At 51.8% G+C, this 25,540-nt stretch overlaps 1 protein-coding gene across 1 annotated transcript in view; it reads right to left on the minus strand.

The window, feature by feature from the left end:
- SCRIB (scribble planar cell polarity protein) overlaps positions 1-25,004 on the minus strand; it is a 341,504-nt gene extending 316,500 nt beyond the window's left edge. Inside the window, exon 1 of the mRNA XM_063924738.1 lies at positions 24,666-25,004. Coding sequence (XP_063780808.1) covers positions 24,666-24,824 — 159 coding nt within the window. The 5' untranslated portion in view covers positions 24,825-25,004. The remainder of the gene's footprint in view (positions 1-24,665) is intronic.
- Positions 25,005-25,540: the final 536 nt, after the last annotated feature.

The following is a 25,540-nucleotide window of genomic DNA, read 5'->3' on the forward strand; positions in this document are numbered from 1 at the left end:
TCGGGCCTTACTGGCCTCGCACCACGCAACATATTTTCGCCAATTGCGGTGATAATGTTTTTGCGGTTACATCTTTCCTGGCTTTGATCAGGATAGGGATGACTTCATCCGGAATGCCTTTTTTCCTTCAGGATCCGGCGTTCAACCGCCATGCCGTCAAACGCAGCCGCGGTAAGTCTTGGAACAGACAGGGTCCTTGCTGGAGCAGGTCCCTTCTTAGAGGTAGAGGCCACGGATCCTCCGTGAGCATCTCTTGAAGTTCCGGTTACCAAGTCCTTCTTGGCCAATCCGGAACCACGAATATAGTGCTTACTCCTCTCCATCTTATCAATCTCAGTACCTTGGGTATGAGAGGCAGAGGAGGGAACACATACCCTGACTGGTACACCCACGGTGTTACCAGAGCGTCTACAGCTTATTGCCTGAGGGTCCCTGGACCTGGCGCAATACCTGTCGAGTTTTTAATCATGTGGAAGACTTCTGGGTGAAGTCCCCACTCTCCCGGGTGGAGGTCGTGCTGAGGAAGTCTGCTTCCCAGTTGTCCACTCCCGGAATGAACACTGCTGACAGTGCTATCACATGATTTTCCGCCCAGCGAAGAATCCTTGCAGCTTCTGCCATTGCCCTCCTGCTTCTTGTGCCACCCTGTCTGTTTACGTGGGTGACTGCCGTGATGTTGTCCGACTGGATCAACACCGGCTGACCTTGAAGCAGAGGTCTTGCTAAGCTTAGAGCATTGTAAATGTCCCTTAGCTTCAGGATATTTATGTGAAGTGATGTCTCCAGGCTTGACCATAAGCCCTGGATATTCCTTCCCTGTGTGACTGCTCCCCAGCCTCGCAGGCTGGCATCCGTGGTCACCAGGACCCAGTCCTGAATGCCTAATCTGCGGCCCTCTAGAAGATGAGCACTCTGCAACCACCACAGGAGGGACACCCTTGTCCTTGGTGACAGGGTTATCCGCTGATGCATCTGAAGATGCGATCCGGACCATTTGTCCAGCAGGTCCCACTGGAAAGTTCTTGCGTGGAATCTGCCGAATGGGATTGCTTCGTAGGAAGCCACCATTTTACCCAGAACCCTTGTGCATTGATGCACTGAGACTTGGCTCGGTTTTAGGAGGTTCCTGACTAGCTCGGATAACTCCCTGGCTTTCTCCTCCGGGAGAAACACCTTTTTCTGGACTGTGTCCAGGATCATCCCTAGGAACAGAAGACACGTCGTCGGAACCAGCTGCGATTTTGGAATATTGAGAATCCAATCGTGCTGCCGCAACACTACCTGAGATAGTGCTACACCGACCTCCAACTGTTCCCTGGATCTTACCCTTATCAGGGAATTGTCCAAGGAAGGGATAACTAAAATTCACTTCCTTCGAAGGAATATCATCATTTCGGCCATTACCTTGGTAAAGACCCGGGGTGCCGTGTACCATCCATACGGCAGCGTCTGAACTGATAGTGACAGTTCTGTACCATAAACCTGAGGTACCCTTGGTGAGAAGGGTAAATTTTGACATGAAGGTAAGCATCCTTGATGTCCCGAGACATCATGTAGTCCCCTTCTTCCAGGTTCGCAATCACTGCTCTGAGTGACTCAATCTTGAATTTGAACCTCTGTACGTAAGTGTTCAAAGATTTTAGATTTAGAATCGGTCTCACCGAGCCGTCCGGCTTCGGTACCACAACAGTGTGGAATAATACCCCGTTCCCTGTTGCAGGAGGGGTATCTTGATTATCACCTGCTGGGAATACAGCTTGTGAATGGCTTCCAAAACTGTCTCCCTGTCAGAAGGAGACATCGGTAAAGCCGACTTTAGGAAACGGCGAGGGGGAGACGTCTCGAATTCTAATTTGTACCCCTGAGATATCACCTGAAGGATCCAGGGGTCTACTTGCGAGTGAGCCCACTGCGCGCTGAAATTCATTGAGACGGGCCCCCCACCGTGCCTGATTCTGCTTGTAAAGCCCCAGCGTATACTGAGGGCTTGGCAGAGGCGGGAGAGGGTTTCTGTTCCTGGGAACTGGCTGATTTCTGCAGCCTTTTTCCTCTCCCTCTGTCACGGGGCAGAAATGAGGAACCTTTTGCCCGCTTGTCCACGAAAAGACTGCGCCTGATAATACGGCATCTTCTCATGTTGAGAGGCGACCTGGGGTACAAACGTGGAATTCCCAGCTGTTGCCGTGGCCACCAGGTCTGAAAGACCGACCCCAAATAACTCCTCCCTTAATAAAGCAATACTTCCAAATGCCGTTTGGAATACGCATCACCTGATCACTGACGTGTCCATAACCCTCTACTGGTAGAAATGGACAACGCGCTTAGACTTGATGCCAGTCGGCAATATTCCGCTGTGCATCACGCATATATAAAAATGCATCTTTTAAATGCTCTATAGGCAAAAATATACTGTCCCTATCTAGGGTATCAATATTTTCAGTCAGGGAATCCGACCACGCCAACCCAGCACTGCACATCCAGGCTGAGGCGATTGCTGGTCGCAGTATAACACCAGTATGTGTGTAAATACATTTTAGGATACCCTCCTGCTTTCTATCAGCAGGATCCTTAAGGGCGGCCATCTCAGGCGAAGGTAGAGCCCTTACAAGCGTGTGAGCGCTTTATCCCCCCTAGGGGGTGTTTCCCAACGCACCCCAACCTCTGGCGGGAAAGGATATAATGCCAATAACATTTTAGAAATTATCCGTTGTTATCGGGGGAAACCCACGCATCATCACACACCTCATTTAATTTCTCAGATTCAGGAAAACTACAGGTAGTTTTTCCTCACCGAACATAATACCCCTTTTTTTGGTGGTACTCGTATTATCAGAAATGTGTAAAACATTTTTCATTGCCTCAATCATGTAACGTGTGGCCCTACTGGAAGTCACATTCGTCTCTTCACCGTCGACACTGGAGTCAGTATCCGTGTCGGCGTCTATATCTGCCATCTGAGGTAACGGGCGCTTTAGAGCCCCTGACGGCCTATGAGACGTCTGGGCAGGCACAAGCTGAGTAGCCGGCTGTCTCATGTCAACCACTGTCTTTTATACAGAGCTGACACTGTCACGTAATTTCTTCCAACAGTTCATCCACTCAGGTGTCGACCCCCTAGGGGGTGACATCACTATTACAGGCAATCTGCTCCGTCTCCACATCATTTTTCTCCTCATACATGTCGACACAAAAGTACCGACATACAGCACACACTCTGATAGAGGACAGGACCCCACTAGCCCTTTGGGGAGACAGAGGGAGAGTTTGCCAGCACACACCAGAGCGCTATATATATATACAGGGATAACCTTATATAAGTGTTTTTCCCCTTATAGCTGCTGTATAGTTAATACTGCGCCCAATTAGTGCCCCCCTCTCTTTTTTTAACCCTTTCTGTAGTGTAGTGACTGCAGGGGAGAGACAGGGAGCTTCCCTCCAACGGAGCTGTGAGGGAAAATGGCGCCAGTGTGCTGAGGAGATAGGCTCCGCCCCTTTTTCGCTGACTTTTCTCCTGCTTTTTTATGGATTCTGGCAGGGGTTAAATGCATCCATATAGCCCAGGAGCTATATGTGATGCATTTTTTTTGCCATCCAAGGTGTTTTTATTGCGTCTCAGGGCGCCCCCCCCCAGCGCCCTGCACCCTCAGTGACCGAAGTGTGAAGTGTGCTGAGAGCAATGGCGCACAGCTGCAGTGCTGTGCGCTACCTTGTTGAAGACAGGACGTCTTCTGCCGCCGATTTTCCGGACCTCTTCTGCCTTCTGGCTCTGTAAGGGGGCCGGCGGCGCGGCTCTGGGACCCATCCAAGCTGGGCCTGTGATCGTCCCTCTGGAGCTAATGTCCAGTAGCCTAAGAAGCCCAATCCACTCTGCACGCAGGTGAGTTCGCTTCTTCTCCCCTTAGTCCCTCGATGCAGTGAGCCTGTTGCCAGCAGGTCTCACTGAAAATAAAAAACCTAATCTAAAACTTTCACTAAGAAGCTCAGGAGAGCCCCTAGTGTGCACCCTTCTCGTTCGGGCACAGAGATCTAACTGAGGCTTGGAGGAGGGTCATAGGGGGAGGAGCCAGTGCACACCAGATAGTCCTAAAGCTTTCTTTAGATGTGCCCAGTCTCCTGCGGAGCCGCTATTCCCCATGGTCCTTACGGAGTCCCCAGCATCCACTTAGGACGTTAGAGAAAACTATTTACAAGTATTGCAGACAATCCGCACTTGGGATGGGCGCCCAGCATCCACTACGGACTACGAGAAATAGAATTACCGGTGAGTAAATTCTTATTTTCTCTGACGTCCTAGTGGATGTTGGGAACTCCGTAAGGACCATGGGGATTATACCAAAGCTCCCAAACGGGCGGGAGAGTGCGGATGACTCTGTAGCACCGAATGAGAGAACTCCAGGTCCTCCTCAGCCAGGGTATCAAATTTGTAGAATTTTGCAAACGTGTTTGCCCCTGACCAAGTAGCTGCTCGGCAAAGTTGTAAAGCCGAGACCCCTCGGGCAGCCGCCCAAGATGAGCCCACCTTCCTTGTGGAATGGGCAATTACAGATTTTGGCTGTGGTATGCCTGCCACAGAATGTGCAAGCTGAATTGTACTACAAATCCAGCGAGCAATAGACTGCTTAGAAGCAGGAGCACCCAGCTTGTTGGGTGCATACAGGATAAACAGCGAGTCAGATTTTCTGACTCCAGCCGTCCTGGAAACATATTTTCAGGGCCCTGACAACGTCTAGCAACTTGGAGTCCTCCAATTCAATAGTAGCCGCCGGCACCACAATAGGCTGGTTCAGGTGATATGCTGACACCACCTTAGGGAGAAATTGGGGACGAGTCCCCAACTCTGCCCTATCCATATGGAAAATCAGATAAGGGCTTTTACATGATAAAGCCGCCAATTCTGACACTCGCCTGGCTGAAGCCAAGGCTAATAACATGACCACTTTCCACGTGAGATATTTCAGATCCACGGTTTTTAGTGGCTCAAACCAATGTGATTTTAAGAAACTCAACATCACGTTGAGATCCCAAGGTGCCACAGGAGGCACAAATGGGGGCTGAATATGCAGCACTCCTTTCACAAATGTCTGAACTTCAGGTACTGAAGCTAGTTCTTTTTGAAAGAAAATCGACAGAGCCGAGATCTGTACTTTAATGGAGCCTAGTTTTAGGCCCATATCCACTCCTGCTTGCAGGAAATGCAGAAATCGACCTAGTTGAAATTCCTCTGTTGGGGCCTTATTGGCCTCGCACCATGCAACATATTTCCGCCATATGCGGTGATAATGCGTTGCCGTAACATCTTTCCTGGCCTTAATAAGCGTAGGAATGACTTCTTCCGGAATACCCTTTTCCTTTAGGATCCGGTGTTCAACCGCCATGCCGTCAAACGCAGCCGCGGTAAGTCTTGGAACAGACAGGGCCCCTGCTGTATCAGGTCCTGTCTGAGCGGTAGAGGCCACGGGTCCTCTGAGAGCATCTCTTGAAGTTCCGGGTACCACGCTCGTCTTGGACAATCCGGAACCACGAGAATTGTGTTTACTCCTCGCTTTCTTATTATTCTCAATACCTTTGGAATGAGAGGCAGAGGAGGGAACACATAAACCGACTGGTACACCCACGGTGTCACTAGAGCGTCCACAGCTATCGCCTGAGGGTCCCTTGACCTGGCGCAATATCTTTTTAACTTTTTGTTGAGACGGGACGCCATCATGTCCACCTGTGGTTTTTCCCAACGGTTTACCAGCATCTGGAAGACTTCTGGGTGAAGTCCCCACTCTCCCGGGTGGAGGTCGTGTCTGCTGAGGAAGTCTGCTTCCCAGTTGTCCACTCCCGGAATGAACACTGCTGACAGTGCTAGTACATGATTCTCCGCCCATCAGAGAATTCTTGTGGCTTCTGCCATCGCCATCCTGCTTCTTGTGCCGCCCTGTCGATTTACATGGGCGACTGCCGTGATGTTGTCTGACTGGATCAGCACCGGCTGGTGTAGGAGCAGGGATCTTGCTTGACTTAGGGCATTGTAGATGGCCCTTAGTTCCAGAATATTTATGTGAAGGAAAGTCTCCTGACTCGACCATAGTCCTTGGAAGTTTCTTCCCTGTATGACTGCCCCCCAGCCTCGAAGGCTGGCATCCGTGGTCACCAGGACCCAGTCCTGTATGCCGAACCTGCGGCCCTCTAGAAGATGGGCACTCTGCAGCCACCACAGTAGAGACACCCTGGTTCTTGGAGACAGGGTTATTAAGATGCGATCCGGACCACTGGCCCAACAGGTCCCACCGAAAGATTCTGGCATGGAACCTGCCGAAGGGAATTGCTTCGTAAGAAGCCACCATCTTTCCCAGGACCCGTGTGCAGCGATGCACTGATACCTGTTTTGGTTTCAGGAGGTCTCTGACTAGAGATGACAACTCCCTGGCTTTCTCCTCCGGGAGAAACACTTTCTTCTGGACTGTATCCAGAATCATACCCAGGAACAGTAACCGTGTCGTCGGAACCAGCTGTGACTTTGGGATATTCAGAATCCAGCCGTGCTGGTGCAGCACCTCCTGAGATAGTGCTACTCCCACCAACAACTGTTCCTTGGACCTCGCTTTTATTAGGAGATCGTCCAAGTACGGGATAATTAAAACTCCCTTTTTTCGAAGGAGTATCATCATTTCCGCCATAACCTTGATAAATACCCTCGGTGCCGTGGACAGGCCAAACGGCAGCGTCTGGAATTGGTAATGGCAATCCTGTACCACAAATCTGAGGTACTCCTGGTGAGGATGGTAAATGGGGACATGCAAGTAAGCATCCTTGATGTCCAGGGATACCATGTAATCCCCCTCGTCCAGGCTTGCAATAACCGCCCTGAGCGATTCCATCTTGAACTTGAATTTTTTTATGTACGTGTTCAAGGATTTTAAATTTAAAATGGGTCTCACCGAACCGTCTGGTTTCGGTACCACAAATAGTGTGGAATAATAACCCCGGCCTTGTTGAAGTAGGGGTACCTTGATTATCACCTGCTGGGAATACAGCTTGTGAATTGCCGCTAGCACCGCCTCCCTGTCTGAGGGAGCAATCGGCAAGGCAGATTTTAGGAACCGGTGGGGTGGGGACGCCTCGAATTCCAGTTTGTACCCCTGAGATACTATTTGCAGGATCCAGGGATCCACCTGTGAGCAAACCCACTGATCGCTGAAATTCTTGAGGCGACCCCCCACCGTACCTGGCTCCGCCTGTGGAGCCCCACCGTCATGCGGTGGACTTGGAAGAAGAAGCGGGGGAGGACTTTTGCTCCTGGAAACCTGCTGTTTCTGGACAGAAAGGACCCGCCTTTTCCACGCCTGTTTTTCTGGGTCCGAAAGGACTGAACCTGATAAAACGGCGCCTTCTTAGGCTGTGAGGGGACATGGGGTAAAAATGTCCTGTCCACTGGCGAGTCCATAAGCCTCTCCTAGCAGAAATGGACAATGCACTTACTTTAGATGCCAGTCGGCAGATTTCCCTCTGTGCATCTCTCATATATAAGACTGAGTCTTTTATATGGTCTATGGTTAACAGGATCGTGTCTCTGTCTAATGTGTCAATATTTTCTGACAGTTTATCTGACCAAGCAGCGGCAGCACTGCACATCCAAGCTGACGCAATAGCTGGCCTAAGTATAATGCCTGAGTGTGTATATACAGACTTCAGGATCGCCTCCTGCTTTCTATCAGCAGGTTCCTTGAGGGCGGCCGTATCCGGAGACGGTAGTGCCACCTTTTTAGACAAACGTGTGAGCGCTTTATCCACCCTGGGGGGGTGTTTCCCAACGTGACCTATCCTCTGGCGGGAAAGGGAACGCCATTAGTACCTTCTTAGGAATTACCAATTTTTTATCAGGGAAAGCCCACGCTTCTTCACACACTTCATTTAATTCATCTGATGGGGGAAAAACTACGGGTAGTTTTTTCTCCCCAAACATAATACCCTTTTTAGTGGTACCTGTAGTTATATCAGAAATGTGTAACACCTCTTTCATTGCCTCAATCATGCAGTGAATGGCCTTAGTGGGCATCAGGTTAGACTCATCGTCGTCGACACTGGTGTCAGTATCAGTGTCGACATCTGGGTCTGCTTGCGGTAGCGGGCGTTTTAGAGCCCCTGACGACCCATGCGACGCCTGGGCAGGCACGAGCTGAGAAGTCGGCTGTCCCACATTTGGCATGTCGTCAATTTTCTTATGTAAGGAGTCTATACGTGCACTCATTACTTTCCATAAGCTCATCCACTCAGGTGTCTGCCCCGCAGGGGGTGACATCCCTTCTAAAGGCATCTGCTCCGCCTCCACATCATTATCCTCATCAAACATGTCGACACAGCCGTACCGACACACCGCACACACACAAGGAATGCTCCGAATGAGGACAGGACCCACAAAAGCCCTTTGGGGGGACAGAGTGAGAGTATGCCAGCACACACCAGAGCGCTATATAATGAAGGGACTAACTGAGTTATGTCCCCTATAGCTGCTTTTTCTATATATTATATACTGCGCCTAAATTTAGTGCCCCCCCTCTCTGTTTTTACCCTGTTCTGTAGTGTAGACTGCAGGGGAGAGCCAGGGAGCTTCCTTCCAGCGGATCTGTGAAGGAGAAATGGCGCCAGTGTGCTGTGAGAGATAGCTCCGCCCCTTTTCCGCGGACTATTCTCCCGCTTTTTTCCATATTCTGGCAGGGGTATTTTTCACATATATAGCCTCTGGGACTATATATTGTGGAATTTTTGCCAGCCAAGGTGTTATTATTGCTTCTCAGGGCGCCCCCCCACCCAGCGCCCTGCACCCTCAGTGACCGGAGTATGAAGTGTGTATGAGGAGCAATGGCGCACAGCTGCAGTGCTGTGCGCTACCTTGGTGAAGACTGATGTCTTCTGCCGCCGTTTTTCCGGACCTCTTCTTGCTTCTGGCTCTGTAAGGGGGACGGCGGCGCGGCTCCGGGACCGAACACCAAGGACTGGGCCTGCGGTCGATCCCTCTGGAGCTAATGGTGTCCAGTAGCCTAAGAAGCCCAATCCGGCTGCAAGCAGGCGAGTTCGCTTCTGCCAGCAGGTCTCACTGAAAATAAAAAACCTAAATCTATACTTTCTTTCTAAGGGCTCAGGAGAGCCCCTAGTGTGCATCCAACCTCGGCCGGGCACAAAATCTAACTGAGGCTTGGAGGAGGGTCATAGTGGGAGGAGCCAGTGCACACCAGGTAGTCATAAATCTTTCTAGAGTGCCCAGCCTCCTTCGGAGCCCGCTATTCCCCATGGTCCTTACGGAGTTCCCAGCATCCACTAGGACGTCAGAGAAAATGGAATACGTTTGGTGTCTAAGTATAAATATGTGAACGATTCAACTCATGAAGCTGCTGATGGCGCTCTGATTGATCCTCCATGGTAATCTCAGTCAGGTGCTGATTTGCATTGTGCAGGTAGGTCTACAACATACTGTAACCTTGGACATCCATTATTACTACTTCCACACTGCCCTACATACTTTTGGGTACTTAAAAAGTCATCACTATCAATTTCCTACCATTAGAACGGGTTTAGAAGCCAAAATCGAATGTCTAACATCATTCTAAACATTTGGAGATGTGAGGTTCGATTTAGAGTTCGATTTCAAATTGAACTTTAGTAAATGAGGGGATTTCATGTTGATCTATGGGAAAACATTGATGTTTTTCAGAAATTGGAGTTCTATTGGGATGCAAGCTGAATCTGCCTTTAGAATCGTTCTGACATTCGATTTGGACTATAGTAAATCTGCTCAACCCAAATCAAATGGAAAATCAAGTTGAACTAAAATTGAACTTTAGGAAATTTGCCCCCCGTGTGCATTCTGTCGGGGTTGGGATGTTATTAACAGCCAGAGTTACTGGTAATTAAACAAGCTTCACAATTAATTGCTCACTATCAAAATTATGGGACTTGTGGTACATTTACTATCTAAGGCTATTTGGTATCTCTTCTAAGATTATACTGAACTTTTCCCAAAGGGGCTTAAAAAAAGGTGTGTGTGTGTGTGTGTGTGTGTGTGTGTGTGTGTGTGTGTGTGTGTGTGTGTGTGTGTGTGTACCGTTATTCCCACACCTTCCTAAAATGTTGGCGCAGCACCCTGCACCTAGAGTGAACACTAGCCGATGTACATTTTGTATCACATGCATTGCAGTAAATTTATATTAAGAACTATTATTTATTTCAATAGTTATTGAATGATATTGTTATAATTCAGAACGCGTCTCCAACCTGTACTGACCTACTAGTATTTCACATCTCTGTATGAGTGCCGCTAGTCCATACTTTGTTTTTCTGTTGACTATAATTGGGTGAATTGGGTCACTGATTCCATTACTGGTACTAGCTACTAATGTCTTTAATGTTTACATCAGTATTTTAGTACATCAATTACTGCAGAGGAATTATCTTTCTTTTTACGGAAATACTACACATCCACGGGACACCGTGCCACTAATCGCAGGGTGATGTCAGAAACTGGAGCGGGTGCCTGATGCCAGAGACAGGGATCCACAACACCAGGCAGGAGCCAAAGAGAAGCATGCCCAATGCCAGGAGCCAGAGAGGGAGATCCACGGCACCAGGAGCCAAAGGGAGGCATGCCCAATGCCAGGATCCAGAGATGGAGATCCACGGCACCAGGAGCCAAAGGGAGGTACGCCCAATGCCAGGATCCAGAGATGGATATCCACGGCACCAGGAGCCAAAGGGAGGTACGCCCAATGCCAGGAGCTAGAGAGGGAGATCCATGGCACCAGGAGCCAAAGGGAGGCATGCCCAGTGCCAGGAGCCAGAGAGGGAGATCCACGGCACCAGGAGCCAAAGAGAGGCATGCCCAGTGCCAGGAGCCAGAGAGGGAGATCCACGGGCCAGGAGCCAAAGGGAGTCATGCACAATGCCAGGAGCCAGAGAGGGAGATCCACGGGCCAGGAGCCAAAGGGAGGCATGCACAATGCCAGGAGCCAGAGAGGGAGATCCACGGGCCAGGAGCAAAGGAAGGCACGCCCAATGCCAGGAGCCAGATCCATGGCGCCAGGAGCCAAAGGGAGGCATGCCCAGTGCCAGGAGCCAGAGAGGGAGATCCACGGCGCCAGGAGCCAAAGTGAGGCATGCCCAATGCCAGGAGCCAGAGAGGGAGATCCACGGCACCAGGAGCCAAAGGGAGGCATGCCCAATGCCAGGAGCCAGAGAGGGAGATCCACGGCACCAGGAGCCAAAGGGAGGCATGCCCAATGCCAGGATCCAGAGATGGAGATCCACGGCGCCAGGAGCCAAAGAGAGGCATGCCCAGTGCCAGGATCCAGAGATGGAGATCCACGGCGCCAGGAGCCAAAGAGAGGCATGCCCAATGCCAGGAGCCAGAGAGGGAGGTCCACGGCACCAGCAGCCAAAGAGAGGCATGCCCAGTGCCAGGAGCCAGAGAGGGAGATCCACGGCACCAGGAGCCAAAGAGAGGCATGCCCAGTGCCAGGAGCCAGAGAGGGAGATCCACGGGCCAGGAGCCAAAGGGAGGCATGCCCAATCCAAGGATCCAGAGAGGGAGGTCCACGGCACCAGCAGCCAGAGAGGCATGCCCAGTGCCAGGAGCCAGAGAGGGAGATCCACGGGCCAGGAGCCAAAGGGGGGCATGCCCAATGCCAGGAGCCAGAGAGGGAGATCCACGGGCCAGGAGCAAAGGAAGGCACGCCCAATGCCAGGAGCCAGATCCACGGCGCCAGGAGCCAAAGGGAGGCATGCCCAGTGCCAGGAGCCAGAGCGGGAGATCCACGGCGCCAGGAGCCAAAGGGAGGCATGCCCAATGCCAGGAGCCAGAGAGGGAGATCCACAAGCCCAGGAGCCAAAGGGAGGCATGCCCAATGCCAGGAGCCAGAGAGGGAGATCCACGGGCCCAGGAGCCAAAGGGAGGCATGCCCAATGCCAGGATCCAGAGATGGAGATCCACGGCGCCAGGAGCCAAAGGGAGGCATGCCCAATGCCAGGAGCCAGAGAGGGAGATCCACAAGCCCAGGAGCCAAAGGGAGGCATGCCCAATGCCAGGAGCCAGAGAGGGAGATCCACGGGCCCAGGAGCCAAAGGGAGGCATGCCCAATGCCAGGATCCAGAGATGGAGATCCACGGCGCCAGGAGCCAAAGAGAGGCATGCCCAGTGCCAGGAGCCAGAGAGGGAGATCCACGGCACCAGGAGCCAAAGGAAGGCATGCCCAATGCAAGGATCCAGAGAGGGAGGTCCACGGCACCAGCAGCCAAAGAGAGGCATGCCCAGTGCCAGGAGCCAGAGAGGAAGATCCACGGGCCAGGAGCCAAAGGGAGGCATGCACAATGCCAGGAGCCAGAGAGGGAGATCCACGGGCCAGGAGCCAAAGGGAGGCATGCCCAATGCCAGGAGCCAGAGAGGGAGATCCACGGGCCAGGAGCAAAGGAAGGCACGCCCAATGCCAGGAGCCAGATCCACGGCGCCAGGAGCCAAAGGGAGGCATGCCCAGTGCCAGGAGCCAGAGAGGGAGATCCACGGGCCAGGAGCCAAAGGGAGGCATGCCCAATGCCAGGAGCCAGAGAGGGAGATCCACGGGCCAGGAGCAAAGGAAGGCACACCCAATGCCAGGAGCCAGATCCACGGCGCCAGGAGCCAAAGGGAGGCATGCCCAGTGCCAGGAGCCAGAGATCCACGGCACCAGGAGCCAAAGGGAGGCATGCCCAATGCCAGGAGCCAGAGAGGGAGATCCACGGCACCAGGAGCCAAAGGGAGGCATGCCCAATGCCAGGAGCCAGAGAGGGAGATCCACGGCACCAGGAGCCAAAGGGAGGCATGCCCAATGCCAGGATCCAGAGATGGAGATCCACGGCGCCAGGAGCCAAAGAGAGGCATGCCCAGTGCCAGGAGCCAGAGAGGGAGATCCACGGCACCAGGAGCCAAAGGAAGGCATGCCCAATGCAAGGATCCAGAGAGGGAGATCCACGGCACCAGGAGCCAAAGAGAGGCATGCCCAGTGCCAGGAGCCAGAGAGGGAGATCCACGGGCCAGGAGCCAAAGGGAGGCATGCCCAATGCAAGGATCCAGAGAGGGAGATCCACGGCACCAGGAGCCAAAGAGAGGCATGCCCAGTGCCAGGAGCCAGAGAGGGAGATCCACGGGCCAGGAGCCAAAGGGAGGCATGCACAATGCCAGGAGCCAGAGAGGGAGATCCACAGGCCAGGAGCCAAAGGGAGGCATGCCCAATGCCAGGAGCCAGAGAGGGAGATCCACGGGCCAGGAGCAAAGGAAGGCACGCCCAATGCCAGGAGCCAGATCCACGGCGCCAGGAGCCAAAGGGAGGCATGCCCAATGCCAGGAGCCAGAGAGGGAGATCCACGGCACCAGGAGCCAAAGGGAGGCATGCCCAGTGCCAGGAGCCAGAGAGGGAGATCCACGGCACCAGGAGCCTAAGGGAGGCATGCCCAATGCCAGGAGCCAGAGAGGGAGATCCACGGCACCAGGAGCCAAAGGGAGGCATGCCCAATGCCAGGAGCCAGAGAGGGAGATCCACGGCACCAGTAGCCAAAGGGAGGTATGCCCAGTGCCAGAGAGGGAGATCCATGGCGCCAGGAGCCAAAGTGAGGCATGCCCAATGCCAGGAGCCAGAAAGGGAGATCCACGGCACCAGGAACCAAAGGGAGGCATGCCCAATGCCAGAGAGGGAGATCCACGGCACCAGGAGCCAAAGGGAGGCATGCCCAATGCCAGAGAGGGAGATCCACGGCACCAGGAGCCAAAGGGAGGCATGCCCAGTGCCAGGAGCCAGAGAGGAAGATCCACAGGCCCACAGGCCAGGAGCCAAAGCGAGGCATGTGCAATGCCAGGAGCCAGAAAGGGAGATCAACGGCACCAGGAGCCAAAGGGAGGTATGCCCAGTGCCAGGAGCCAGGGCTGCTACAGTACGGATACTGCAAATCACCACATTACTGTGCAGGTTACTGGGGCTGCCTCGTCACACGATTCGGCTTGAATGAATGCGTTGCTTCTCATTTCCCCCTTTTTTTTCTGCCATTATTAACAAGACATTCATTGTAAGAAGCAGAACTGTTTATTTGCCATGGGGCAGATATTGCATGCGTCCTTTCTTGGGTATAATTATACAGAGATCCTATGTAGCAGAGTTTATTGTAGAACTTCCTAGGCCATATCCTACTTCACCTGCGGTAAAAGTTGCATGAGTGTGTATAGAAGGCCGGGAGTAAAGTCACCTGGAGGTGGGTAGGTCCTTTAATACAACCAATAAAATAAAATGGGGACTAGCGCAGTTTTGTATACTGAACGCAGACACTGGGGATTACATTGTTAATCTGAGAAAATAATCCCTTTTAGTGTATGTGAAGGCGCTGCTGAAAGTGAAGGGTTAATGAGAGAAAATATGGGAACAAAGGTTGGCTGTGGAGTCTGCCCCAGGCCATTTCCAAATACCAGGCAGGACTGACATTACCATATGCAGCCTATCACACCCAGATACTGGGCATCAACTTACACAGGGTAACCCACCCTCTTAGTACCTTCCTATACAAACAAGACGCACACAGGAAAACGGATAACAAGTTAATCTTGTAATTACCAGTCTGGTATTATTATACTGGGTGGAAGTTGCTCGGAACTCTTCCTCCGCACAGCTAAGCACAAGGCCTGTACCACTCCTGACAGTGGCAGCAGCTGGCATTAGTATGCCACCCTGTAGGCAAAGGGGTTACAAGACCGGGCCTTTATGTTCTCAGCACTGACTAACAGCTTACTGCGTATAAGTGTCTGAGAGCGGTCACCACAGCCCCAGTGCCCGGGCACCTCATCCTGCAGCCACTGCTGGGCAATACCACCGACAGACCAACCAACAAAATATTCCTAGGTGCAAAATAACTGGCTCCAAGCAAAGTGCTCAACCAGTATACAGCTTTTACTAAATACCGATATTATTCCAGCACCATTCCGGGTGTATGCTCATATCACCAGACATACGTTCTCTCTGTCACCCTGGGGTACGGGTCTGCACTCACAGAGCAGCAGTAATTTAGGGGTACAGAATGTCATTCACAAAGCGTACGGGTACAGAGCAGCAGCATTAATAAGGGGGTACAGAGCAGCACTCACAAAGCAGCAGAAGTAATAAGGAGGTACAGAGCAGCAGAAATAAAGGGGAACAGAGCAGCAGCCGTAATAGAGGGGTACAGAGCAGCAGCAGTAATAAGAGGGTACAGAGCAGCAGAAGTAATAAGGGGGTACAGAGTAGCAGAAATAATAAGAATTTACTTACCGATAATTCTATTTCTCGTAGTCCGTAGTGGATGCTGGGGACTCCGTAAGGACCATGGGGAATAGCGGCTCCGCAGGAGACTGGGCACATCTAAAGAAAGCTTTAGGATCACCTGGTGTGCACTGGCTCCTCCCCCTATGACCCTCCTCCAAGCCTCAGTTAGGATACTGTGCCCGGACGAGCGTACACAATAAGGAAGGATTTTGAATCCCGGGTAAGACTCATACCAGCCACACCAATCACACCGTACAACTTGTGATCTGAACCCAGTTAACAGCATGATAATAGAGGAGCCTCTAGAAAAGATGGCTCACTACAACAATAACCCGAATTTTTTGGTAACAATAATTATGTACCAGTATTGCAGACAATCCGCACTTGGGATGGGCGCCCAGCATCCACTACGGACTACGAGAAATAGAATTATCGGTAAGTAAATTCTTATTTTCTCTGACGTCCTAGTGGATGCTGGGGACTCCGTAAGGACCATGGGGATTATACCAAAGCTCCCAAACGGGCGGGAGAGTGCGGATGACTCTGCAGCACCGAATGAGAGAACTCCAGGTCCTCTTTAGCCAGGGTATCAAATTTGTAGAATTTTACAAACGTATTTGCTCCTGACCAAGTAACTGCTCGGCAAAGTTGTAAAGCCGAGACCCCTCGGGCAGCTGCCCAAGATGAGCCCACCTTCCTTGTGGAGTGGGCATTTTAAGATTTTTGGCTGTGGCAGGCCTGCCACAGAATGTGCAAGCTGAATTGTACTACAAATCCAACGAGCAATCGTCTGCTTAGAAGCAGGAGCACCCAGTTTGTTGGGTGCATACAGGATAAACAGCGAGTCAGATTTTCTGACTCCAGCCGTCCTGGAAACATGTATTTTCAGGGTCCTGACCACGTCAAGCAACTTGGAATCCTCCAAGTCCTTAGTAGCCGCAGGCACCACAATAGGTTGGTTCATGTGAAATGCAGAAACCACCTTAGGTAGAAAATTTGAGGACGAGTCCTCAATTCTGCCCTTTCAGAATGAAATATTAAGTAAGGGCTTTTATATGATAAAGCCGCCAATTCTGACACACGCCTGGCTGAAACCAGGGCTAACTCGTCACTTCCATGTGAGATATTTTAAGTATACAGTGGTGAGTGGTTCAAACCAATGTGACTTTAGGAAACTCAACACAACATTGAGATCCCCAAGGTGCCACTGGAGGCACAAAAGGAGACTGTATATGCAGCACCCCTTTTACAAATGTCTGAACTTCAGGCACTGAAGCCAGTTCTTTTTGGAAGAAAATCGACAGGGCCGAAATTTGAACCTTAATGGACCCTAATTTTAGGCCCATAGACAGTCCTGTTTGCAGGAAATGGAGGAAACGACCCAGTTGAAATTCCTCTGTAGGGGCCTTCTTGGCCTCACCCCACGCAACATATTTTCGCCAAATGCGGTGATAATGTTTTGCGGTTACGTCTTTCCTGGCCTTGACCAGGGTAGGGATCTTCAGGATCCGGCATTCAACCGCCATGCCGTCAAACGCAGCCGCGGTAAGTCTTGGAACAGACAAGGCCCTTGCTGGAGCAGGTCCTTTCTTAGAGGTAGAGGCCACGGTTCGTCCGTGAGCATCTCTTGAAGTCCCGGATACCAAGTCCTTCTTGGCCAATCCGGAACCACGAGTATAGTTCTTACTCCTCTCCTCCTTATGATTCTCAGTACTTTTGGTATGAGGGGCAGAGGAGGGAACACATACACTGACTGGTACACCCACGGTGTTACCAGAGCGTCCACCGTTATTGCCTGAGGGTCCCTTGACCTGGCGCAATATCTGTCTAGTTTTTTGTTTAGACGGGACGCCATTATGTCCACCTTTTGTTTTTCCCAACGGTTTACAATCAGGTGGAAGACTTCTGGGTGAAGTCCCCACTCTCCCGGGTGAAGGTCGTGTCTGCTGAGGAAGTCTGCTTCCCAGTTGTCCACTCCCGGAATGAACACTGCTGACAGTGCTATCACATGATTTTCCGCCCAGCTAAAATCCTTGCAGCTTCTGCCATTGCCCTCCTGCTTCTCGTGCCGCCCTGTCTGTTTACGTGGGCGACTGACGTGATGTTGTCCGATTGGATCAATACCGCCTGACCCTGAAGCAGGGGTTTCGCTTGACTTAGGGCATTGTAAATGGCCCTTAGTTCCAGAATGTTTATATGAAGAGATGTCTCCAGGCTTGACCATAAGCCCTGGAAATTCCTTCCCTGTGTGACTGCTCCCCAGCCTCGCAGGCTGGCATCCGTGGCCACCAGGACCCAGTCCCGAATGCCGAATCTGCGGCCCTCTAGAAGATGAGTACTCTGCAACCACCACAGGAGGGATACCCTTGTCCCTGGTGACAGGGTTATCCGCTGAAGCATCTGAAGATGCGACCCGGACCATTTGTCCAGAAGGTTCCACTGTGCGTGGAATCTGCCGAATGGGATTGCTTCGTAGGAAGCCACCATTTTTACCCAGAACCCTTGTGCATTGATGCACTGAGACTTGGTTCGGTTTTAGGAGGTTCCTGACTAGCTCGGATAACTCCCTGGCTTTCTCCTCCAGGAGAAGCACCTTCTTTCTGGACTATGTCCAGAATCATCCCTAGGAACAGAAGACAAGTCGTCGGAATCAGCTGCGATTTTGGAATATTGAAAATCCAATCGTGCTGCCGCAACACTACCTGATATAGTGCTACACCGATCACCAACTGTTCCCTGGATCTTACCCTTATCAGGGAATCGTCCAAGTAAAGGATAACTAAAATTCCCTACGGCAGCGTCCGAACTGATACAGTTCTGTACCATAACCTGAAATACCCTTGGTGAGAAGGGTAAATTTTGACATGAAGGTAAGCATCCTTGATGTCCCGAGACATCATGTAGTCCCCTTCTTCCAGGTTTGCAATCACTGCTCTGAGTGACTCAATTTTGAATTTGAACCTCTGTATGCAAGTGTTCAAAGATTTTAGATTTTAAAATCGGTCTCACCGAGCCGTCTGGCTTCGGTACCACAATAGTGTGGAATAATACCCCGTTCCCTGTTGCAGGAGGGGTACCTTGATTATCACCTGCTGGGAATACAGCTTGTGAATGGCTTCCAAAACTGCCTCCCTGTCAGCGGGAGACGTCGGTAAAACAGACTTTTGGAAACGGCGAGGGGAATACGTCTCGAATTCCAATTTGTACCCCTGAAATATTATCTGAAGGATCCAGGGGTCTACTTGCGAGTGAGCCCACTGCGCACTGAAATTCATTGAGAACGGGACCCCACCGTGCCTGAACTTGTAAAGCCCTAGCGTCATACTGAGGGCTTGGCAGAGGCGGAAAAGGGTTTCTGTTCCTTGGAACTGGCTGATCTCTGCAGCCATTTTCCTCTCCCTCTGTCACGAGCAGAAAAGAGGAACCCTTTTGTCCGCTTGCCAACCAGGACTGCGCCTGATAATACGGCGTCTTATTTTGAGAGGCGACCTGGGGTACATCCCCTCTTTTAAGGCAATACTTCCAAATGCCGTTTGGAATCCGCATCACCTGACCACTTTACTGGAATAATTGGACAACGCACTTATACTTGATGCCAGTCGGCAAATATTCCGCTGTGCATCATGCATATATAGAAATGCATCTTTTAATTGCTCTATAGGCAATAATATACTGTCCTTATCTAGGATATCATATTTCCAGTCAGGGAATCCGACCACGCCAACCCAGCACTGCACATCCAGGCTGAGGCGATTGCTGGTCGCAGTATAACACCAGTATGTGTGTAAATACATTTTATGATACGCTCCTGCTTTCTATCAGCAGGATCCTTAAGAGGGGCCATCTCAGGAGAGGGTAGAGCCCTTGTTTTTACAAGCGTGTGAGCGCTTTATCCACCCTAGGGGGTGTTTCCCAACGCACCCTAACCTCTGGCGGGAAAAGGTATACTGCCAATAACTTTTTAGAAATTATCAATTGTTATCGGGGGAAACCCACGCATCATCACACACCTCATTTTATTTCTCAGATTCAGGAAAACTACAGGAAGTTTTTCCTCACCAAACATAATACCCCTTTTTTTTGGTGGTATTCATATTATCAGAAAAGTGTAAACTTTTTCCATTGCCTCAATCATGCAATGTGTGGCCCTATTGGAAATCACGGTTGTCTCTTCACCGTCGACACAGGAGTCAGTACCCTTGTCGGCGTCTGTATCTGAGGTAACGGGCGCTTTAGGGCCCCTGTATGAGACGTCTGGACATGCACAAGCTGAGTAGCCGGCTGTCTCATGTCAACCACTGTCTTTTATACAAAGCTGACACTGTCACGCAATTTCAACAGTACATCCACTCAGGTGTCGACCCCCTAGGGGGTGACAACACTATTTCAGACACTCTACTCCGTCTCCTCATCATTTTTCTCCTCATACATGTCGACACCAACGTACCGACACACAGCACACACACAGGGAATGCTCTGATAGAGGACAGGACCCCACTAGCCCTTTGGGGAGACAGAGGGAGAGTTTGCCAGCACACACCAGAGCGCTATATATATATATATACAGGGATAACCTTATATAAGTGTTTTTCCCTTTATAGCTGCTGTTATACTGCGCCTAATTTGTGCCCCCCTCTCTTTTTTAACCCCTTTCTGTAGTGTAGTGATTGCAGGGGAGAGCCAGGGAGCTTCCCTCCAACTGAGCTGTGAGGGAAAATGGCGCCAGTGTGCTGAGGAGATAGGCTCCGCCCCTTTCTCGGCGTCCTTATCCTTTTTCTGTATGTTTTGGCAGGGGTTAAATGCATCCATATAGCCCAGGAGTTATATGTGATGCATTTATTTTAGCCATATAAGGTTTTTTTATCGATTTATTGCGTCTCAGGGCGCTGCCCCCCCCAGCGCCCTGCACCCTCAGTGACCGGAGTGTGAAGTGTGCTGAGAGCAATGGCGCACAGCTGCGGTGCTGTGCGCTACCTTATCTGAAGACAGGATCGTCTTCTGCCGCCGATTTTTCCGGACCTCTTCGCTCTTCTGGCTCTGTAAGGGGGACGGCGGCGCGGCTCCGGTGACCCATCCAGGCTGAACCTGTGATCGTCCCTCTGGAGCTAATGTCCAGTAGCCTAAGAAGCCCAATCCACTCTGCACGCAGGTGAGTTCGCTTCTTCTCCCCTTAGTCCCTCGATGCAGTGAGCCTGTTGCCAGCAGGTCTCACTGAAAATATAAACCTAAACTAAAACTTTCACAAAGAGCTCAGGAGAGCCCCTAGTGTGCACCCTTCTCGTCGGGCACAGAAATCTAACTGAGGCTTGGAGGAGGGTCATAGGGGGAGGAGCCAGTGCACACCAGGTGATCCTAAAGCTTTCTTTAGATGTGCCCAGTCTCCTGCGGAGCCGCTATTCCCCATGGTCCTTACGGAGTCCCCAGCATCCACTAGGACGTCAGAGAAAAAAGGGAACAGAGCAGCAGCAGTAATAAGGGGGTACAGAGCAGCCGTAATAGAGGGGTACAGAGCAGCAGTAATAAAGGGGTACAGAATGTCATTCACAAAGCGTAGGGGTACAGAGCAGCACTCACAGAGCAGCAGCAGCAGTAATAAGGGGGCACAGAGCAGCAGTCATAGAGGGGCACAGAGCAGCAGTCATAGAGGGGCACAGAGCAGCAGTCATAGAGGGGCACGAAGCAGCAGTCATAGAGGGGCACAGAGCAGCAGTCGTAAAGGGGCACAGAGCAGCAGTCGTAAAGGGGCACAGAGCAGCAGTCGTAAAGGGGCACAGAGCAGCAGTAGTAAAGGGGCACAGAGCAGCAGTAATAAAGGGGCACAGAGCAGCAGTAATAAAGGGGCACAGAGCAGCAGTAATAAAGGGGCACAGAGCAGCAGTAATAAAGGGGCACAGAGCAGCAGTAATAAAGGGGCACAGAGCAGCACTCACAGAGCAGCAGTCATAAAGGGGCACAGAGCAGCAGTCATAGAGGGGCACAGAGCAGCAGTCATAAAGGGGCACGAAGCAGCAGTCATAAAGGGGCACAGAGCAGCAGTCGTAAAGGGGCACAGAGCAGCAGTCGTAAAGGGGCACAGAGCAGCAGTCGTAAAGGGGCACAGAGCAGCAGTAGTAAAGGGGCACAGAGCAGCAGTAATAAAGGGGCACAGAGCAGCAGTAATAAAGGGGCACAGAGCAGCAGTAGTAAAGGAGCAGAGAGCAGCAGTAGTAAAGGGGCACAGAGCAGCAGTAGTAAAGGGGCACAGAGCAGCAGTAGTAAAGGGGCACAGAGCAGCAGTAGTAAAGGGGCAGAGAGCAGCAGTAGTAAAGGGGCACAGAGCAGCAGTAGTAAAGGGGCACAGAGCAGCAGTAGTAAAGGGGCAGAGAGCAGCAGTAGTAAAGGGGCACAGAGCAGCAGTAGTAAAGGGGCACAGAGCAGCAGTAGTAAAGGGGCACAGAGCAGCAGTAGTAAAGGGGCACAGAGCAGCAGTAGTAAAGGGGCACAGAGCAGCAGTAGTAAAGGGGCACAGAGCAGCAGTAGTAAAGGGGCACAGAGCAGCAGTAGTAAAGGGGCACAGAGCAGCAGTAGTAAAGGGGCACAGAGCAGCAGTAGTAAAGGGGCACAGAGCAGCAGTAGTAAAGGGGCACAGAGCAGCAGTAGTAAAGGGGCACAGAGCAGCAGTAGTAAAGGGGCACAGAGCAGCAGTAGTAAAGGGGCACAGAGCAGCAGTAGTAAAGGGGCACAGAGCAGCAGTAGTAAAGGGGCACAGAGCAGCAGTAGTAAAGGGGCACAGAGCAGCAGTAGTAAAGGGGCAGAGAGCAGCAGTAGTAAAGGGGCAGAGAGCAGCTGTCGTAAAGGGGCACAGAGCAGCTGTCGTAAAGGGGCACAGAGCAGCTGTCGTAAAGGGGCACAGAGCAGCAGTAGTAAAGGGGCACAGAGCAGCAGTAATAAAGGGGCACAGAGCAGCACTCACAGAGCAGCAGTCAAAGGGGTACAGAGCAGCAGTCATAAAGGGGTACAGAGCAGCAGTCACAGGGCAGCAATAAAGGGATACAGATCCGCACTCACAGAGCAGCAGGAACAGAGGGGTGCAGAGCAGCAGTGACAGAGGGGTGCAGAGCAGCAGTGACAGAGGGGTGCAGAGCAGCAGTGACAGAGGGGTGCAGAGCAGCAGTGACAGAGGGGTGCAGAGCAGCAGTGACAGAGGGGTGCAGGTCTGCACTCAAACAGCTGATGGATACTGCATTCTAGGGCATACCTACAAGTGAACGCCTGGTACCCAGCTCAGCGCAGCAGCCACCCATCAGCAGGCCTCGCTCCTACAATGTAACCATTAATTTGCCAGCCTAGATCCATGGGCCATAAGCCCTGTGCCACAGCTGCCTTCAGAAACCCAAAGCTTTGATCAACTCTGTCAGCGCCCCGTAGTGTGTGCCCCATGTGCAGTCCCCACGTAATGTGCAGCTAGCCAACCAGAGAACACCTTCTACCCTGATGCCCATATACACAGTGTCACATGCCTGATTCCCATCTACCAGCACCTATACACAGTATCATCCTGCTCTATCTCCACTGCCAACCTATACAGTGCCAGTCACACACACATATATACATAGGTGTACACAGTGCCAACCTATACAGTGCCAGTCATATATACATAGGTGTACACACAGTGCCAACCTATACAGTGCCAGTCACACACACATATATACATAGGTGTACACACAGTGCCAACCTATACAGTGCCAGTCACACACACATATATACATAGGTGTACACAGTGCCAACCTATACAGTGCCAGTCACACACACATATATACATAGGTGTACACAGTGCCAACCTATACAGTGCCAGTCACACACATATATACATAGGTGTACACACAGTGCCAACCTATACAATGCCAGTCACATACACACATATACATAGGTGTACACAGTGCCAACCTATACAGTGCCAGTCACACACACATATATACATAGGTGTACACAGTGCCAACCTATACAGTGCCAGTCACACACATATATACATAGGTGTACACACAGTGCCAACCTATACAGTGCCAGTCACATACACACATATACATAGGTGTACACACAGTGCCAACCTATACAGTGCCAGTCACATACACACATATACATAGGTGTACACACAGTGCCAACCTATACAGTGCCAGTCACATACACATATATACATAGGTGTACACACAGTGCCAACCTATACAGTGCCAGTCATATATACATAGGTGTATACATAGTACCAACCTATACAGTGCCAGTCATATATACATAGGTGTACACATAGTACCAACCTATACAGTGCCAGTCACATACACATATATACATAGGTGTACAACATATACAGTGCCGGTCACCTATACACAGTATCATCCTGCTCTATTTCCACTGCCACCCTATACAGTGCCAGTCACATACACATATATACATAGGTGTACAGTGCCAACCTATACAGTGCCAGTCATATATACATAGGTGTACACACAGTGCCAACCTATACAGTGCCAGTCACACACACATATATACATAGGTGTACACAGTGCCAACCTATACAGTGCCAGTCACACACATATTTACATAGGTGTACACACAGTGCCAACCTATACAGTGCCAGTCACATACACATATATACATAGGTGTACACAGTGCCAGTCATATATACATAGGTGTATACATAGTACCAACCTATACAGTGCCAGTCATATATACATAGGTGTACACATAGTACCAACCTATACAGTGCCAGTCACATACACATATATACATAGGTGTACACACAGTGCCAGTCATAAATACATAGGTGTACACACAGTGCCAACATATACAGTGCCAGTCACCTATACACAGTATCATCCTGCTCTATTTCCACTGCCAACCTATACAGTGCCAGTCACTGCTTCCAGACACTACCCACCTGTTGCCCCTGCTGCCAGCCCCCCCCCCCTCCTCTCCTCCTTGTGCCCACTTGGTGCCCCTGTCCCATCCCCCCTGTGCCCCCTGCTGCAAGGGCTCCACCCTCCCCTGTGCCTAGTGACTCCTGCTGCCATACATCACACCCCACTGTGCCCCCTGCTGTCAGCCCCCACTCTCCCCTGTGCCCCCTGCTGTCAGCCCCCACCCCCCACAGTGCCAAGTGACCCCTGCTGCCAGCCCCCATCCTCTCCTCCTTGTGCCCACTTGGTGCCCCTGTCCCACCCCTGTGCCCCCTGCTGCCAGGGCTCCACCCTCCCCTGTGCCTAGTGACTCCTACTGCCAGACACCACACCACACTGTGCCCCCTGCTGCCAGCCCCATCCCCCACTGTGCTCCCTGCTGCCAGCCACCACCCTCCCCTGTGTCCCCCGCAGACAGCCCCTCCCCCCGGTGCCCCCTCACCTTGGGCAGCTCCCGCAGCTGGTTGGAGTCCAGGAGCAGCTCCTCCAGGCTGCGGCTGTAGCGGTACACCTCCTCGGGCACGGTCTGCAGGGAGCAGTGCCGCTTATCCACAGACTCCACATGCCGGTTACAGCGCCACAGGGGGATGCACTTCAGCATGGCGGCCCCGGCCCTGTCCCGGCTCACACCCGGCCCCCGCCTCACACCCGCGGCGCGTTCTACTACTACAGCCCGGAGACGCGGCGGCCGCTCTGAGCCTGACGGGAGCTGTAGTCACACAGGACGGAGCGTACTACACTACCCGGCATCCCCCGGGGGCGGCCCGCACTGCACGCCGGGACCTGTGGTCAGCGCGCCCTGTGCTCGGAGCAGCAGCTACAGGGGCAGGACTACATCTCCCGGCATGCACTGCTGCCTCTTCTCAGCGGGCCGCGCTCTCTCTCCCAGCATGCCTCACAGCCCCGGTGCACGCTGGGAACGTGTAGTTCCTTCATCAGACTTTAGTGGGGCTAAGGCCGCGTTTACACTACATCTCCCGGCATACCCTGCGCGCTTCTCCAGATGCATGCCGGGTATTCATCTATCGCACTGCTTCCGTCTCCCTGAGACTACATTTCCCGTCATCCCCCGGGGCTGCTCCCACTATATGCATATCCTCTAACATTATACACATAAAAATCGGTACAAAGGGGCGTAGCCGCGGGTAAAGGGAGGGTGGTCACGCCCTTTTCCCTGTAGTTTCATTGGAAGTTTGGAGAGCCAAAAATCGGTACAGACCATAAAAAAGGTCCTGTACCTGCCAAAAGGGTCCAGCTGGAGGTATGTATATGGACTACATCTCCCAGCATCCTCTGCACTCATAGCAGAAAACAAAC

Source organism: Pseudophryne corroboree, chromosome 5, assembly GCF_028390025.1.
Source record: "Pseudophryne corroboree isolate aPseCor3 chromosome 5, aPseCor3.hap2, whole genome shotgun sequence".
In the NCBI taxonomy this organism is placed as follows: domain Eukaryota; kingdom Metazoa; phylum Chordata; class Amphibia; order Anura; family Myobatrachidae; genus Pseudophryne; species Pseudophryne corroboree.